Source organism: Sinocyclocheilus grahami, unplaced genomic scaffold, assembly GCF_001515645.1.
Source record: "Sinocyclocheilus grahami isolate Dianchi unplaced genomic scaffold, SAMN03320097.WGS_v1.1 scaffold425.1, whole genome shotgun sequence".
Lineage (NCBI taxonomy): Eukaryota > Metazoa > Chordata > Actinopteri > Cypriniformes > Cyprinidae > Sinocyclocheilus > Sinocyclocheilus grahami.
The window spans coordinates 32,148-50,164 of NW_015505604.1; the positions used below are offsets into that span (position 1 = coordinate 32,148).

Here is an 18,017-nt window from a genome sequence, read left to right on the forward strand (position 1 = left end):
AAGTTATTTCCCTTAACCAGGAAATTAACATTCTTAGAATTGACAGACAGTTGACCCTGAGAGGTCAAGTAAATATCTACAGCGGATCTAAATATTTATAATTAATTAAAACTATTTATGATTAATTATTCATATTTCCCCATGAGCTGATTCACTACACAGGTGAGTCGGGTTACATAAATGTCATGGAGGGAGGGGAGAGAGACACCAACGATCTTCTCAGCTGCTCTTACTATGCGTTGAAGTGACTTTCGGCAGGACGCTTTGCAGGCACCATACCACACAGTGATGCAGCTCGTTAGAATGCTCTCGACGGTGCCTCTGTAGAAGGTGCACATGATGGGGGCCGGGGCTCCGACTCTTCTCAGTTTGCGGAGGAAGTAGAGACGCTGCTGTGCTTTCCTGGCCAGTGCTGCGGTGTTGTCAGTCCAGGAGAGATCCTCTGTGATGTGCACACCCAGGAACTTGGTGCTGCTCACTCTCTCCACAGTCGCACCGTTGATGGTCAGAGGACCATGTTGAGTGCGCACTCTCCTGAAGTCAACAACAATCTCCTTCGTCTTCTCCACATTCAGAGAGAGATTGTTTTCACTGCACCACCCGGCCAGGCGGCTCACCTCGCTCCTGTAGTTTGTCTCATCTCTGTTGCTAATGAGACCCACTACAGTCGTGTCATAAGCAAACTTAATGAAGAGGTTGGAGTTGTGTGATGGTGTGCAGTCGTGTGTCAGCAGAGTGAAGAGGACCCAGCACACATCCTTGTGGGGCCCCAGTGTTCAGTATGATGGTGCTGGATGTGCTACTGCTGACCCAGTGAGATGTTGAAAATGTCTGTGAAGACATCAGTGAGTTCCACTGCACAGTCTTTCAGTACATGTCCAGGAATGTTGTCAGGACCCGGAGCTTTGCGTGCATTGATCCTGCTGAGGGATCTCCTCACGCTGTCCAGGGACAGCGTCATCACCTGGTCGCCAGGAGGAGGTGGAGTCTTCTGTGCAGTGGTGCTGTTTTGTGCCTCAAAGCGAGCAAAGAAGGCATTCAGCTCGTTCAGCAGGGAGATGGTGCTGTCACAGGTCCGCGGTGGGGGCTTGTAGTCCATAATGGTCTGTATCCCCTGCCACAGGCTCCGAGTGTCTCTGCTGTCGCTGAAATAATGTGCCATCCTCCTGGAGTGCTGTCTTTTAGCCTCTCTGATGCCGCAGGATAGGTTGGCCCTAGCTGTCTTCAGGCCCATCTCATCTCCAGCTCTGAAGGCAGCGTTCCGAGCCTTCAGGAGTCTGTAGACCTCCCCTGTCACCCACGGCTTCTGATTGGCCCGGACAGTGATGGACTTTGAGACTGTTACATCATCAATACACTTGGTGATGTAGGCAGTGACAGTCTCTGAGTACTCTTGGAGGTCTGTGGAGTTATTGTATGTGGCAGCATGCTTAAACTTATTCCAGTCTGTGGTGTTAAAACAGTCTTGAAGAGCCTCTGACGACCCTTCCGGCCACACTTGTCTCTGTTTGTGAACTGGTTTGGTGACTTTAACAAGCGGTCTGTATGCAGGTATTAGCATGATAGTGATGTGGTCTGAGGCACTGAGGTGGGGGAGGGCCTTGTAAGCTCCTCTCTGGGTGGTGTAAACAAAGTCCAGAGTGTTGTTTCCCCATGTTGGAAAGTCTATGTGTTGGTGTATTTTTGGGAACACACTCTTTAAGTCTGCGTGGTTGAAATCCCCAGCTAAGATGAGAAAAGCATCTGGGTGGGCTGCCTGCTGCTCACTGATGTGCTGGTACAATTCATTTAGTGCCTCGCTCCTGTGCTGTTGTTGGGAGCTGGGAGGGATGTATACAGCAACGAGCAGTATGACTGTATATTCCCTCGGTAGATAGAATGGCCAGCACTTAATAATCATAAACTCTACCAGGGTTGAGCAGTGTTTGCAGACCACAACAGCATCGCGGCACCACGCATCATTGATGTAAACACAAAGCCCGCCGCCGTGGGTCTTACCTCCCTCGACGAGAACTCTGTCCGCTCGATAGCATGTCAGCTGATCGAGATGAATAGCGCAGTCTGGAATGCTGTTGTTGAGCCATGTTTCTGTGAACACAAAAGCACAACAGTCTCTTACAGTCATCTGAGTTGAGCGTAGTAGTCGGATGTAGTCCAGTTTATTATCCAAAGAGCATACGATGTACGATGGTGGGGATATCTGGCTTGTGTGGGTTAGCCGTTAGCCTAGCCCGGATACCTCCGCGCTTACCCCTCTTCTGCTTCCTCTCATGCCGCTTGTGGCGCCTCCGCTGTGGGTGAGATGCAGTAGTGGGGGTCGGTGATGGTGTTGGCCTCCGGAGCAGACATAGATTCCACAGCTCTTTGGCATGCGCAGAGTTTAACTCTAAAAATGTGGTTCTGCCGACATCGAGCAGAAACTCACGACTGTATGCGTGCTTAGAGACAGGTAGACGCGATGAAGACGCACGAAAACACTGCGACTCACAAGACAAAAAACACAAAAACACCGTTCTGACAGGAGAGAGAGAAGCCGCAGCATGTGCATGCGCCGTCATCTTAGACATAAGGAGCTCCCAGCACCGGGCCCTGAGACAAGAACCAAGGTTTCCTCCACATGTCTAAGGCACGTAGGCATCGCCGCGTGACCTTGATCATGCGAAGCGGGTTTCCCCTCAGGGAGAACCCCTTGGTCTTGAGCCACCACTGTAGGGGTCTCATGTACAGCAGGCCAAGACTTATCACGTTGGACGCAGCTGCCATCAGACCCAGCAGCTTTTGAAACTGTTTGACAGTGAGTGACCGGCCTTCTCTGACTTTCACGACTGCAGTGAGGATCGACTCGATCTGAGCAGGAGACAAACGTGCCTGCATCGTGGTCGAATCCCACACCATGCCCAGATAAGGGGTCCTCTGTAATGGAGAAAGCACACTTTTCTTGGCGTTTAGTCTTAATCCCAACTCTTTCATATGAGCGAGAACAACATCTCGATGCTGAAACGCCATCTGCGCTGATTGAGCTAAAATCAACCAATCGTCTATGTAATTGAGTATGTGGACGCCCTGGAGTCGCAGAGGAGCAAGAGCAGCATCCACACACTTTGTAAAAGTACGGGGTGAGAGTGCTAGGCCGAAGGGAAGGACCCGATATTGGTAAGCTTTGCCCCTGAAAGCAAACTTCAGGAACTTCCTGTGACTGGGAAGGATGGAGACATGGAAATAAAAATCTTTTAGATCTATTGTGACAAACCAGTCCTCACACCTGATCTGAGACACATCCTGTTTGACAGTGAGCATTTTGAACTTCAGACGCATGACTGAGTGGTTCAATAGCCGCAGATCTAAAATTGGACGCAAGCCTTCATCCTTCTTTGGAACAATGAAGTACCGGCTGTAGAACCCGGACTCCCTGTCGAGAGGAGGGACCACCTCGATGGCCTCCTTCCTCAAGAGAGTATTCACTTCTTGTTCTAATACCAGAGCCTGCTCTGGGCTCACTACTGTGAGAAAAACCCCTTTGAAAGGCGGCGGCGGAGCGCCGAACTGAATGCGATAGCCTCTTTCTACAGTTTGCAGGACCCAACGAGATACATTTGGCAATAGTTTCCACGCTGCTAAATAATCTACTAAGGGAACCAGTCTCTCGAGACTGGCCTCTGGTGTATTTGGAGCTGCTAGTTGGGTGCCCTGAAGCGGAGGACCGGCAGGAGACAGCAAAGCTAGCTGCTCGAGAGACCCCCGAAGTGGTGGCGAGGCTCTCAGCTCCGCTACATTCCCGGGCGGAAAATACTGAGAGAAACACTCGCTGGAGACCACTGAGCCCTGGAACACTGGCAGGGTTGGCAGAACGATTTCCTGAGGGCGCTGAGGAGAGACGGACACCGTGGAATGCGGTGCATGCAACCCGCTCTTCCCCAGTGGGGGCCGCCCTCAGCAGTCCTGGGCTTAAAATTGTTAGGACCGCTTCGTCGAGGGCTTCCTCGAGGGCTTCCTCGACTGAAGCACGACCCTCAGATCGGGACCCGGCTGGGGCTGCTCCCTCCCAGCAGCCCTCAGAGCTATAGAACGGCAAGGGAGAAACCGCTGGAATGCCGCCGCCTGTTTACGAGCCTCCTGGTATCTGTCGACGACGGAATTGACGGCGTCGCCGAACAGACCAGAAGGCGCAAGCGGGGCATCCATAAGGCAGACCCTGTCCTTTTCTTTCATATCGGACAGGGTCAACCATAAATGCCTCTCCGGAGAGCTAAATCAGCGATTCTCCTCAATTCTAAAATGCCATCTGCCTTGACTTGCTCGCCTTCATCAAGCTCTTTTAGCAGGTCGGCTTGGTACGCCTGTAACACTGACATAGTGTGCAGACACGCACCAGCCTGACCAGCTGCCGAGTACCCCTTGCCCACCAGCGCTGAAGTGGTTTGCAGCGGCTTGGAGGGCAAGACCGGAGCCTTCAGAGACGATGCCGCGCCGTGCGACAGATTGCTCGCAAGCGTCTGCTCTACCCGGGGGATCGCTCTGTAACTGCATTCACCCAGCCCCGCCACATTTCCATAGTAATCAGAGGCGGGGACGAATAAGCGGGCCGAGAATGGTTTCTTCCACGATCTCGACACCTCGGTGTGGAGATCGGGAAAAAACGGCAGGCTCCGGCATGGAGGTAGCGGCTTAGCACGCAGAAAGCGTACATCGAGTTTTCTCTTCTGCGGTTCAGCCTGTTTCTCTGTGGGCCACTCGATGTTCAGCTTGGCAACCGCACGAGTAACTACCTCCAATAGCTCCTCATACTGTGGGGATTGAGGGGGCGAATCCACACGCTTCCTCAGAGGAAGATAGGAGAAGTGCCGAGCCCGCTCTCTGGGGGGAAGAAACCGCAGAACGGGCTTCCGATCCCAGCGAGCAGGCAGTGGATCTGGCAGGTGAGGAAGAAGATAGGGACTTGCCCGTCTCCATTCCCTCCACCAGATCCAGCTGCGAACCCCACGAGTGCAGCTGCCGCTTTGCCTCGGCGGAAGCGGGGCCAGCACCGTGAGTAATGCTGGTGAAGGTTCCCTCCTCAAAGAGAGCCCTCCGGGAGCAAAGCAAACGCAGTGGCAACTGCTCACAACGTGGACAGTCGGCCCCCTCGAGAGCCGACGCTGTATGCTCCACTCCCAAGCAGACCACGCACAAACTGTGTGTATCCCCGCTCATGATGTAGCGTGGGCAGGGAGGAACACAGTCTATAACGCGATCTGCTTTCGCCCCTTGTTTGTCTTTGCTTTAGACATATTTTTTCTGCTGGAGCTTTATACTTTCTTTGCTGAATGCTTGTGTAACTTTTAGACAGACAACAATAAATAAGACTCACAGAACATAGATCGTGACCGACACACACAGAGAACTTTGCTGAATGACAGAAAGCTAACGCCGGCTGCACCTCACGTGCTTTTAAAGCTTCCTGGTCATGACGTCAACCGCCTCTGACGTCTCGTCCATCGATTGGACTGGTTACACATATGATTCAGAGCTTGGTATCGCTGAAGGCGTTCCCCTAGCATTTTCCGACGCAGCTCGAGTTCCCGCAAGGGAACTTGATTAGGTGTAGGACTAGTTTTCAGGGATAATCATTACCAGTTGGCACATTAATGAAAAGCACAACTATAACCTCTGTAACCATCTTATGTTACCCAAGTTGTCCGGTGTAGAAGTTCTCTGTTTGAATGAACTGCTACTAGAGAGCACAGATCAGAACTAACAAAATCCAGAAATCAAGACATATAGAGATGTAAACAGATGGCAGCTTGCACAGCATGCATGTGAGTTTCTGTAGAAGTACCATGTGCATGAGCTGGTCTCTTTCATGGGTGGTTCTTTCTGCAAGTGTGACAATGTTGGCAAGGTACTGATGAGCGATGAGCTCTTTCTCTAAAGAGTCTTCAACCTGTTGCTTCAGGACACTTATACGCTTCTGAGCTTTCCTAAGGAGGGAGAGACAGTGATAAGACATGAATGAGAACCTAAATTTCAAATCTTACACAAGTCAGTATTTATGTGAGTTTATAATAGAACATACTGGTCTGAAAACATGGTCTGAAATCACATTGAAAATCTGCCATTGAAAATCTAACTATAAGTTTCAGAATTTGGAAAAGTGTATAATGGGCAGAAAAGGACATCTAATTAAGATGAGATACATGTAAAATTCTGCATTTACTGTAAGCAAATTTGTGAAATTGACCATTTGAATGTCTTTATATGAATATTCAGCTTTCCTTGCTTCCTTAAATATACTCAGCTCACGAAGGGAAACATGGATCATCAGGTTTTGTACAAACCTGTGGAGTTTACCTGCTGTCATTAAAGGGATAGCTCACTCAAAAATGAAAATTCTGTCATTAATTACTCACCCTCATATCGTTCCAAACCCGTAAGATCTTTGTTCATCTTCGCAACACAAATTAAGGTATTCATTAACATAGACAGCCAGGATATTACCATGATAAACGCACAGAAAGGTAGGAAGGACATTGGTAAAATAGTCAACCGTAATCAACGTAATCAGCATTGTTTACGTTCAGCATGCGCATGCTTTCTACTGAACGTAAACAATGCTGATTATGTTGATTACATTCTGGGGTACTCTCCAAGATGGCGAAAGACGAGAGAACAATTGCTGAATAAATTATTAACTGTGACGTGACATGACATGTGGCCAAGTATGGTTACCCAAACTAGGAATTAGTGCTCTGCATTTAACCCATCCTTAGTGCACACACACAGCAGTGAACACACATACACAGTGAACACACACCCGGAGCAGTGGGCAGCCATTTATGCTGCGGCGCCCGGGATTATCATTATGTTATTATTGTTTTCTTTGTGCACAAAAAGTATTCTCGTAGCTTCGTAAAATTACGGTTGAACCCCTGATGTCACATGGACCATTTTACAGATGTCCTTGCAACGTTACGTGCGTTGATCATGGTAATATCCTTGCTGTCTATGCAGGGTCAGACAGCTCTCAGATTTCATCAAAAATATCTTAATTTGTGTTCCGAAGATGAACGAAGGTCTTACGGGTTTGGAACGACATGAGAGTGAGTAATTAATGACAGAATTGTAATTTTTGGGTCAACTGCAATAAAAAACATCAATTGACAGTAAATATATTTATAATGTTACCAAAGATTTCTAACTCAAAAAGATGCTGCTTTTTACTTTCTATTGGATTAAAACAATTCTGAAAAATCTATCACTGTTTCCACAAAAATATTAAACACCACAACCATTTTCAACATCAATAATAATAAGAAATGTGTATTACGCAGCAAATCAGCATGTGACACTGGATCATGTGACACTGAAAAAAATGACTGCAAAAAATTCAGCTTTGCCATCACAGAAATAAAATTACATTTGAAAATATATTAAAATAGAAACCAGTTATTTTAAATGTTAAAAATATTTCACAATATTACTGTTCTCTTGATCAAATAAATGCAGCCTTAAAAAATCTCACATCCTTTCCCCTACTAGGTGTAACATTAATGTCTGCCATTTAAATTTATTTCTAATTCTAGCCTTAATAAGTCACCAACTGAGTGGCCTAAATCTTTCAGCACGTAGTTCCCCTGCATCAGAGAACTGGTATTGGTTGTTTTCTTGATTTAGAGTTTCTTTCTCATCTCTCCTCTAACGCAGCGGCTGCTATTACACTTCCAGTCTGTTCTCCTTCTGTTTCTGCAGCCCTCTGGCCAAAATAATCTGTCTCTGCTTCTGTGGCCTATTACTCATCCTGATCTGCCTCCTCCCAGCTAAACATGCTCTTGCAGTCAGAAACATCAAACCCTAATATTGTCACTTTATAGAGTCTGCTAAAAGTCATGTTTCACTATATTTTCCTCAGCTTCACCCAGATTGACAAGAGCCAGAAAGTGTCTCATTTCAAATGCAGAGCTTTGGTATCAAATCAATGTTAGTTGATCTTAACCCATCCCCTACATTATCCAGAATAAACAGTCTGGCCCCAACTCAGCATACAGGGCTTTGAGAACATTGCAAAAATTGCCTCACTTCCATACACACTCCACATTAAAAGTGTCTTCTGTATGTTTGCATGTGTGTGTTCATATGTGCTTATATGTGCGCACCTGTTAGCTAGCTGTGAAAGCTGGAGCTCTGTTTCCATGTGCTTGATGTTTGTGTTAAGGTTGGTTTTGTCCAGCAGCAGAGTCTTTCTCTCCACCTCCAGCGCACTCACACGAGCCAACAGCTCTTCAACCTCACTATTCTTCACCCTCTCATGATCCTGCAGCTGTCTGAAACGCAAACAAATGCGCGACTGAGTGAAAAACTTATAGAAAGAAAAACTCAAGGTTAAAGCATTCACCTTTACAAATGGAGTAAACAGCATTGCTATTCCAAGGTGCTTTCAGTAATCTTTGTTTATGCTGTGCTGCCTGATATGGCATCTTGGAATAAACTGAAACCTACAAAAGTGTTCAGTTAAAGATGCATTTTGTGTGTCTAAAGCAACATAAACTGTCTGTATGTTTGAGTGTGTGTGAATGAATTAGTGCCCTTGTGTGTGATTAGTACATCTGTGCTTTTTTTTTCCATTTATTCTATATTTTCATTTGTCATCTCACTCACACAGACAGTGTGTAGGGTAAGAATGTGTAGGCTGTTTCTTTCGCAATTCACACTGTCAGGTAAAAAGGAAAAATGTGATTTCTCTCATCCTTCATCTTTCTCTAGTTCCAAAATTAATGAGATATCCTAGAAAAATTCAAATTTTTTAAATGTATATTCTGGTGCAACTGAAGTAAAATATTCCACACTACCTTCCCTCCCTTAATACTCACAGAAATCCTCTCGCTGCAAACCCTCTCATACTTCAGCAGCTCATCAATAGCAATGAATGTCTCTCCTTGATGCTTTTCTGTCTGTTCTTTATTCTGTCTTTTTTTTTAACTTCTGCCTTCCAGACTTGGACTAATCAATAAAGAAGTGAAAAGGTTTCTTTACTTTTTCCCAAGAAAACTCAAAAACCTCTCAAAACTCAAAATTTCTATTCCATTAGCATGAAATGCATATTTGGTACCTTTTGAGTTTGTCAGTCACAGCACTGTGTTCAGCCAAGCTCAGAGAGTGTTCTAGAGCCAAGTGCACTCTCTGAAACTCTGTCTTCAGGGCATGGTGCTCTTTACGCTCCACCTCTAGCTCTTTCTCCAGAGCCTGTTCCTCTGACTCCAACAACATCAGCTGTTTGGACACTTTACACACTACACACAAATAAAGAGCTGTTTTATATTCATAACTATATGAATAATAAGCATGAAGTATATGCTTAATGCAAACATTAAGGAACATGCTGAACAGATACTGTACAGGCAGAAGATATAGTACATGTATAGGAAGTCAGGATCTTTAAGAAAGATGAGATCTCCTAAATATCTCAAGCAATTCTTATCCTTAGTGCGATTCCAAGAACTGCATGCTCTGGAATGCATAACAATATATGATCTTGTTATATGATCTTGATTTTATGTGTCTTTTTTTTAGCATTTTACTATTAGTCAGTTGTACTATTTGAATATATTCATTCATAATTTAAATACTTTTAAGTCATCCTGTGGCCCTATTTACTGATGAGTGATAAAAACATTGACAATCAATCAAAATCCATCTTACTTCCAATGCTCACTGAGTTATGTTGACAGCAAACGTCATCGTCTGTTGGTGTCAACACTAAATATTATACTTATCATTCTTGATGTGAACAGCTCTTTAGTTGCTCCCCAAACACAATCCATTGGTTGACACATTGTTGCTTTTCTGGGCTGGCTAAAAAGCTCAAACAAACAGCATTGTTTGATGCATTTACACATTTCAGGGGGAAATAACTTACAAAAAGCTTAAAAGACCATTTAGTTGGGGTAGGAGCTTTCATATTTAAACTGATACTTAAGAAAAATTAAGAAATATGTTATGTCTCTTAAGCTACAAAAAACAAACTTCAGCAATCAAATATTTTTCTTTTCATAAAATAAATATCATAGTAGCCAGGGCCGCATTAAGACCTTACCTTACCTTACTAATAAAAAAAAATACTAGCCTATATAAAAACAAGCTTATACTTAAGACAAGTAAACAGACACAAATTACAAAAAAATAGACCTACTTGAAACACTTAAAGCACTGAATAAGAAAATATTTGATAAAATAATTGTACAAATAAACTGAATAGTCTTTTCACTGTATAAATTCAATATACATTCATTCTTATTTATTTACAAAAGTGATTCGGTCAAGGACAGTGAGTGATTTTCTTTCTAATGTTTGATTAACATTATTTACATCAATTTTAACAGCAGCTAAATTAGGCTGCTTTAGAGGAATAGCTCACCCAAAAATTAAATGTATGTTGTTGTTCTAAACCTGTATGAGTTTCCTTCTGCTGTTGAATGTAAAAGTATACATTTATATATATAAACATGATTATACCATCTAAGTAGCCTATGTCATTTTAATAGAACCGCATGTCTTTTTTAGTGATACAAGCTCAAAAACATTTATAACCTGTTGAAGTTTTTTATATTGTGCATTGACTTGGTGTCATGATGGATATTGAAATGTTATTTATTTTTCATTTAAAACAGTATAGATGATTACCTAATGCAATACAATATTTGTGAACACAACTGTGTCAGACCATAAATCCCCAAAAACTATGCATGGGGGCTTGCGTTGGTGTTGCCACCCCTCATAGACCCCATGCCACCCCTTTTCCACCCTAAAAATTATTTTCTAGATCCGCCCGTTAGGATCTCATATAGGCTACTACTACACTTGCTTTATATTTAACTAATAACATTAGTTTAAGAAACAAATTACTGTGTTGACGAGGACACATTTTGACACATAACTGTGCATGTGAACGTTTAAGCACAAGGCGTGAAAAATAACTCAAGTTTAGAATGGCGCTGTACGAGCAGGTGCGCACCGCGCGTATCAGGCCATAACCGCCTTAATGCGCGCATTTGCCAAAATTAATTCTGCCCCACTGCTTAATGTCCCTGAACAGTTAAATTAGTTTTTAAACCACAATGCTTAAAATGCGTTTTAATGAAAAGCTTAACCTACATAATGCTGCGCAAAACGATTGATATATTTCAATCAGTTTATCTCTCAACCCATAAGCGAATATACTTCGTTCAAACACAAAAAGCAATATACATCCATCAAGTTGTTAACTTGTTAATCAAACTAACCTAAAACCTGTGGGGATGATGACGCTGTGATTTTATCTGCTTCATGTGCCCGGTCCACTTGCTGTTTCACAACTTCCACTCTATCAGTTTTAGTAAAATAACCTGATAGCTGGGGATTTTACTGACTCACTAACTCATGTTTTCCTCTCTCTCCTAATTTTTTAGAATAGCCCCTCTCTCACTTTCTTTTTAGAATAGTTTACATTTTTACTTATCGAAGATTGTTCTTTGCATGACCATTTCCAGATTATGCCAGGCCCAGAACGAAGTGAAGAGAGGTGAATGCAGACATTGCAATCACCTGATTGATACGTGATGCACGGGTCGTTCAAAAGTAAATATAGAATAAATGCATTTGATTGGTAAACCAAATTCAAACGTGACGCTTTAATCTCTAAAGGTAATGCATGGAATATATGGGAAATATATGGGGCGGAGCTTTGGCAATCGGCGCTACCGATGACCAGTCAATCTACTCCACAGCCAATCACGGGCCACCTCCTTGTCCGGGCCCCGGGGCTTCAGCCCCACCTAGCCCAATGGTTAATGCGACCCTGATAGTAGCGCCTGTTTCTGAAATCCACAGCATTAATCTTGATCTGTTTTTGTTGTGTAACAGTCTTGATTAGCAACTGCTATCAGTTGAGACTAAATCTGCTTTCAGACTACACTACTCAAAAGCCAGACTAGATGTTTTGTATGGCTCTTAGGGGGCACGAAAAAAATCAAGAGCATTAAGAGGTATGAGGTGTGATTGTGTGTACCATACCCTCCTGTGTATGTTTGCTGTGGGTTTCTTTAGATTTGGCATGCTGTAATTCCAACTGCTCTATCAATACTTGATTCTCCTCCAGCACCAAGCGAGCCTGCTCCTGCAAGTGCCTCCTACACACACACACACACACACACACCTGTGTGAGTGTTTGAATGAACAGTGAGGCTGGCAAGAGGGATGAGAGTTCTTTCACTGATGAAGAAGACGAGCTGACTGTGAACAGCTGGCAATTAATGCAAAGACAGAAACTAGAACCTCTCTAGGACATACAAATTAATTACAGTTATCACAAACTACCTTCCTGAATTCTAAGCTTTGGGTTAAATCACACACACACACACTGTTCAGCTCAATGACAGGTTTAAATTCAGAAATTCAGAGAAAGGGAAAAAGTATTTCTGAGGGAGTTGTGCGATGCTGTCTGAATGCAAGCCTGCAGTCTAGTTTAAGCAGATTAAATGATTACAGTTTAAGCAGACTAAATGTATACAGAAGTCCAGCATAAGTAACTAAAGTGAAGTCTGTCATTTCACCAGAAGATTGAATTATGAATTTGATTAAACATTACAAGTTTAAAAAAAAAATGTATGGATGAATTGTTTACAATATGATCACTAACATATATTTAGAAAACAGATTATTATGTCAGATTATTTCATGACTTTAACATTAAATAAGAGAGAGGAAACCTAAATGACTATAATACAATTGAACACAACTGAACAATTCTGGTAATAACAGAGTGCATCTGCAAGAGCCGTTAATGGAATATAGTTCAGATCTGGCATTTTTTCCTTTGTTTTGAACAGTGAAAATGGCATATGTTCTTATTCGGTTTGTATTGAAACATCCTCACTCATATACTCATAACTTCAGCCCCATGACCGTCAGCCATAACCAAACAGGCTATTAATCCTGTGATAAGAGCATGGCTAGCAGAGTGAGGCATGCCTCAAGGACAAGATGCCGTGTTTTTGTTATTGCCCTCAGGACTATCGCAATCCCCTGGACATTTTTCCTTTTTTCCCTAATTTCTGTGAAACAAAATTCTCGGAGGGAATTTCAGTGTAAGTGCACTGTGATTTCTTTCCAGGCACACAAAAAAGTGTGTACACTTTTACATTGCACAGAAACACACTCATAACTCACCATTCTTTGTTGCCAACAGTGCTGCTTTTGTTGACCTGAGCATGAAGTTTCTCATTTTCCTGAATTACCTCCTCTGTACGTGCTCTCAGTCTCTGTAGTTCTTCCTGTCAGAAGAGACATAGTCTATGTTTATTTTGCCATGGAAAAAACACCATAAACTGCTAAAATACTTTAAGTAAGTTTATTGGTATGCATGAACGTCCTCTGGTGCATCTGTAAATGCATTCATCTCAGCCAGAGATCATCTGAAACTTCAACATAGGTGCACAAAGTGAAAACGTCACCTCAGCTCTCTCCAAACCAATGCTTAGCAATCTCTCAAAATAACACCTTGACACAGGAATGAATCTCTTTAATCTTATCTTTCAGAAATTTCCAGAAGAATCTGGGACATTTTTAAAGTATAAGTTGCTTAGTGTTTTTGTGTGTGTGTGTGTGTGTGTGTGTGTGTGTGTGTGTGTGTGTGTGTGTAAAAACTGATTTGTGCTTAGCAAATTCAGAGGGCAAACTGTTCTAATGCTGTCCTGAAGGTGGAAATATTCTGCAATTAAATCTGCTGCATCATTAACAAAAGAACAGCATTTATTTGAATTGAATTGATTAGTTTAATTCATCATTGCTGAACAGAAGTATTCATTTGTCCAAAAATAAAAATTTACTGACCCCAAACTTTTGAATGTTGGTGTACTACACTATTCTAAGTGTAAACACACAAACACAAATATAACCATATGAAATATCATCAAACCAATCCTCTTTTGAGCTGTTTTATGCATAAATAACATACATGTGCACTGTACAGTACAGTATTTGTCTTTGATATATTTATCACAAATATAACTGATGAATGTGATTATTCAACACTTGACTACAGAGAGAGGGTGGTACAATTAATTGTCTGTCCCTTTAAAATATAACACATGACTCTGAATGGAAAGATCTTTAAATTCAAGGCAGGTAAGTCTGGTGGGAGTGTTGGCTGCAAGGCAAGTTTGTTAGAAAGAGAGAGACAGAGATTAAGTGAAAATGAGAAATGTGTGTGATAGAGAGAGAGAGAGAGAGAGAAAGAGAAAGAGAAAGAGAGACACTCAAAGACAGAAAACCAGACTATTAGAGAGAGATTATTACATAGATCCTATGATTAGTGTGGCTAAATCAGTTTTCTCTCCATGAACTTCATTCTTATATTCTCATTTTAATCTCTCATTGGTACTTTGCATATTAATACAATACACTCCAGCATTTGACAAGCTGCTCAATATAAATTATAAAATAGATGAGTTTACACATTATATCCAATAGAAATCGATCACTAAAGTGATACATTTCTACCTTTCCAGTATCAGATTTTTCTAAACTCCCAAAACAAATGTCACAGATCAAAGCTGTTATTTAAAACACAATTTTGAATGCCCCAAAAAATGAATTCTTGCATATAAACACAAAATATGTAATAAGAGTAAACTGACTCAAATGTTCCCCTTCTCACACAGGCACAAACAAACTCACCTCACAAGACTTGAGGAGTTTGTCTTTGACATTCAGCTGGTCCTCATAGGCCAGCAGCAGGGGTGATAAATATTTCATATCCAGCTAAAGGCAATTTAGAGTACAACCATAGCATTAAACAAAAACAAATAAAAATCTTTTCTGCATTTCTCTTCTGTCCATCAACAACAAGCTGTGAAATAATCTGACAAGAGTAAGGACATTGTCTGTCTTTGTTAAATAATACGCATTAGCACATAATAACACTTATAATTAATGAGATGTCCTCATAACAACCTTGTGAATGAATCATCTTAGGATAAGTAACCAATTATAATAATTAGGAAGAGACAGTATGGAAATGTGAGACTTAGCCTAAATGAACAAACACACAATGAAAGCTAAAGAATATCATAAATTCACATACCAGCCAAGGAGGCGCAGGTCCTTTCACTGGCAGGCCTTTAATCTGAGCATTCTGGGAAATTTAGGACAAGAAATGCATTTGAGCCTACATATTATTTCACAGCCTTTATCCTATATAGATATTGTGATGTGACAAAAGAAGTAAAGGTACTGTAATTACACTGAAACATAATTACAGAACAGTGCCAGTTCTTTTAGACAGACAGCTGAAAAAGGATGAGACAGAGACTCGTGTAAAATTCTCACAGTAGTACGCAGAGCAGTGAAAAGAAAAAGAAAAATACACAAAATATGGGAGACACAAGCACAACAGTCAATCTAGCACGTTTAATAGAAAAACAGTGGAGGAGCAGCACAGACGAACACAAAAATGTATTCTGTGTGAACGACTCTTTAGAGTAAAGTTTAAGGGAATGTACCAAAAGGAGCCGTGTAGTATGTGGTCACTGCGATTAGCGGTAATACTGGATTGAAAATCTGTGACATGATGGGACTGAGTCTAACAGCAATGCGAGAGCGTGTTTTAGTGGGTGTGTGGATATGTGCATTAAAGGCAATGAGAGATGAGTCTCTTTCAGGCGTTGATGCAAGAGGGCAATTCAGAACTCACAAGTGACATGAGCCAATGGCCCCCTCAGGACAGACACACACATACATAGCTCAAAGCTGATGTAGCTCAGAGGTTGCTTTAGGACAAGCTGCCATTGTGAGTTTAAAAGATTTTGTGAGCGCGACGTGGTCTGAAACCGTCGCTCTTCCTTCAAAACATTATATTATGGAATATACTACTGACATTATTTTATATTTAAAGCTGAAGTGTGATATGGTTTCAAACATTAAAGAGGTTTGATACAGGTAAGTGACCTCTCTCATACATATGAAAACCTAATTGGGAATGACTTCTATGTCAATTTACAATACATCGGGGGAGATGGCAAGTTACAGACAGACTTTGTAGGTGCATTTCCTGTAAAACAATGTAACTTGTAACTTAACTACAATAGTACGATGCATTAGAGAAATTAAGTAGCTAGTCACAACTGTTTCCCGAAACCGTAGTAACTTCATTGGCATATCTGTCACTTGAACTGCATTGTTTCATTTAATGACATCACGCAGGTGGTGGAGTAAAAACTTCTGCTAATTAATTGCCTCGAGATCGATTTAATGTTAGATTACTGTTGTAAATAACATACATGGCATCTGAGGATGACTTTGCTATTTTACTTCTCTGTTGTTTTCCTATATTCTTATGTTTGATTAAATCGCAGGATCCCTCTTACGTCACGGTTCCCCAAATGTTCAATTAGAAGTATGGTTTCGGGAAATACTAAATCACTGATCTATGTTGGTTACGATGGATCTTGTTGGCTAGCCGTTCTGGGCACACCAGAGATCTCGAGAGACTGATTCCCTTAGTAGATTATTTAGCAACATGGAAGCTACTGCCAAATGTATCTCAATGGGTCCTGCGTACTGTAGAAAGAGGCTACGGAATCCAGTTCGGTTCTCGTCCGCCTCGATTCAACGGGGTCACCCCCACGCTAGTGGGTCCCGAGCAGGCTCTGGTATTAGAACAAGAAGTAGTTACTCTCTTAAGGAAGGAGGCCATCGAGGTGGTCCCTCCGCATGAGACAGACTCCGGGTTCTACAGCCGGTACTTCATTGTTCCGAAGAAGGATGGGGGGTTGTGTCCTATTTTAGATCTGCGCCTATTGAACCGCTCAGTCATGCGACTGAAGTTCAGAATGCTCACACTCAAACAAGTCGTGTCTCAGATCAGGTCCGAGGACTGGTTTGTCACGATCAATTAGAAAGACGCATATTTCCATATCTCCATCTTTCCTCATCACAGGAAGTTCCTGAGGTTCGTTTTTGGGGGCAAAAGCCTACCGATACTGGTTCTTCCTTAGGCCTTGCACTCTCACCCCACACTTTCACGACTCAAAAAAGCCACATCGACGATGGGTTGATATTAGCTCAGTCAGAGCGGATGGCGGTTCGACATCGAGATTTCGTTCTCGCTCACACGAAAGAGCTGGGGTTAAGACGTAACGCCAAGAAAAGTGTGCTTTCTCCAGTACAGAGAACCACTTATCTGGGCGTGGTGTGTGATTCGACCACGATGCAGGCATGTATGTCTCCTGCTCGGATCAAGTTGATCCTCACCTCAGTCGCGAGAGTAAGAGAAGGCCGGTCACTCACTGTCAAGCAGTTCCAGACTGCTTGGGCTGATGACAGCTGCGTCCAACGTGATAACTCTTGGCCTGCTGTACATGAGACCCCTACAGTGGTGGCACAAGAAAGAGGGGTTCTCCCCGAGGGGAAACCCGCTTCGCATGCTCAAGGTCACGCGGAGGTGCCTACGTGCCTTAAGACATGTGGAGGAAACCTTGGTTCTTGTCTTGGGGCCCGGTGCTGGGAGCTCCTTGTCGCCGCGTATGCTAGCGACGGATGCATCCCTCACCGGTTGAGGTGCGGTCATGAGTGGCCACCCTGCCCGCGGTCTGTGGAGTGGTCGCCATCTGACGTGACATTCTCGAGTTGTTTCGAGTTCTCCCAGACCTAAGAGGTCACCATATGTTGGTAACAACGCAACGGAGGTCTCTTACATCAACCACCAGGGAGTTCTGCGTTCGCGCCCCTTGTACAAGCTGGCGCAGGAGCAGACATCCTGTCGAGGCAGGGGCTGAGGCCCGGGGAATGGATGCTTCACCCCGAGGTGGTGAAGCAGATATGGAGAGTGCTTGGCCAGGCTCAGGTGGAACTGTTGCGACTCATATGATATCACACTGTCCCCTCTGGTACTCTCTGACTCATCCAGCTCCACTACTCCGCTTCGTCTGTACGCCTTTCCTCCGATTTTCTGCTCCCGGGAGTTCTGGAGAGAGTGCGCCGGGACAGGGCCCGTCTGTTGTTAGTATCCC

General features: G+C 43.1%; 1 protein-coding gene across 1 annotated transcript in view; it reads right to left on the reverse strand.

Moving 5' to 3' along the window:
- The window catches only part of LOC107551477 (centrosomal protein of 89 kDa-like), a 43,433-nt gene that overhangs the window by 6,342 nt on the left and 19,074 nt on the right, over positions 1–18,017 (reverse strand). Inside the window, exons 11-17 of the mRNA XM_016233084.1 lie at positions 15,092–15,142; positions 14,686–14,769; positions 13,177–13,280; positions 12,022–12,137; positions 9,083–9,263; positions 8,130–8,297; positions 5,816–5,957 (exon numbers count right to left, since the gene is read on the reverse strand). Of these exons, the coding sequence (XP_016088570.1) occupies positions 5,816–5,957; positions 8,130–8,297; positions 9,083–9,263; positions 12,022–12,137; positions 13,177–13,280; positions 14,686–14,769; positions 15,092–15,142 (846 nt within the window). The remainder of the gene's footprint in view (positions 1–5,815; positions 5,958–8,129; positions 8,298–9,082; positions 9,264–12,021; positions 12,138–13,176; positions 13,281–14,685; positions 14,770–15,091; positions 15,143–18,017) is intronic.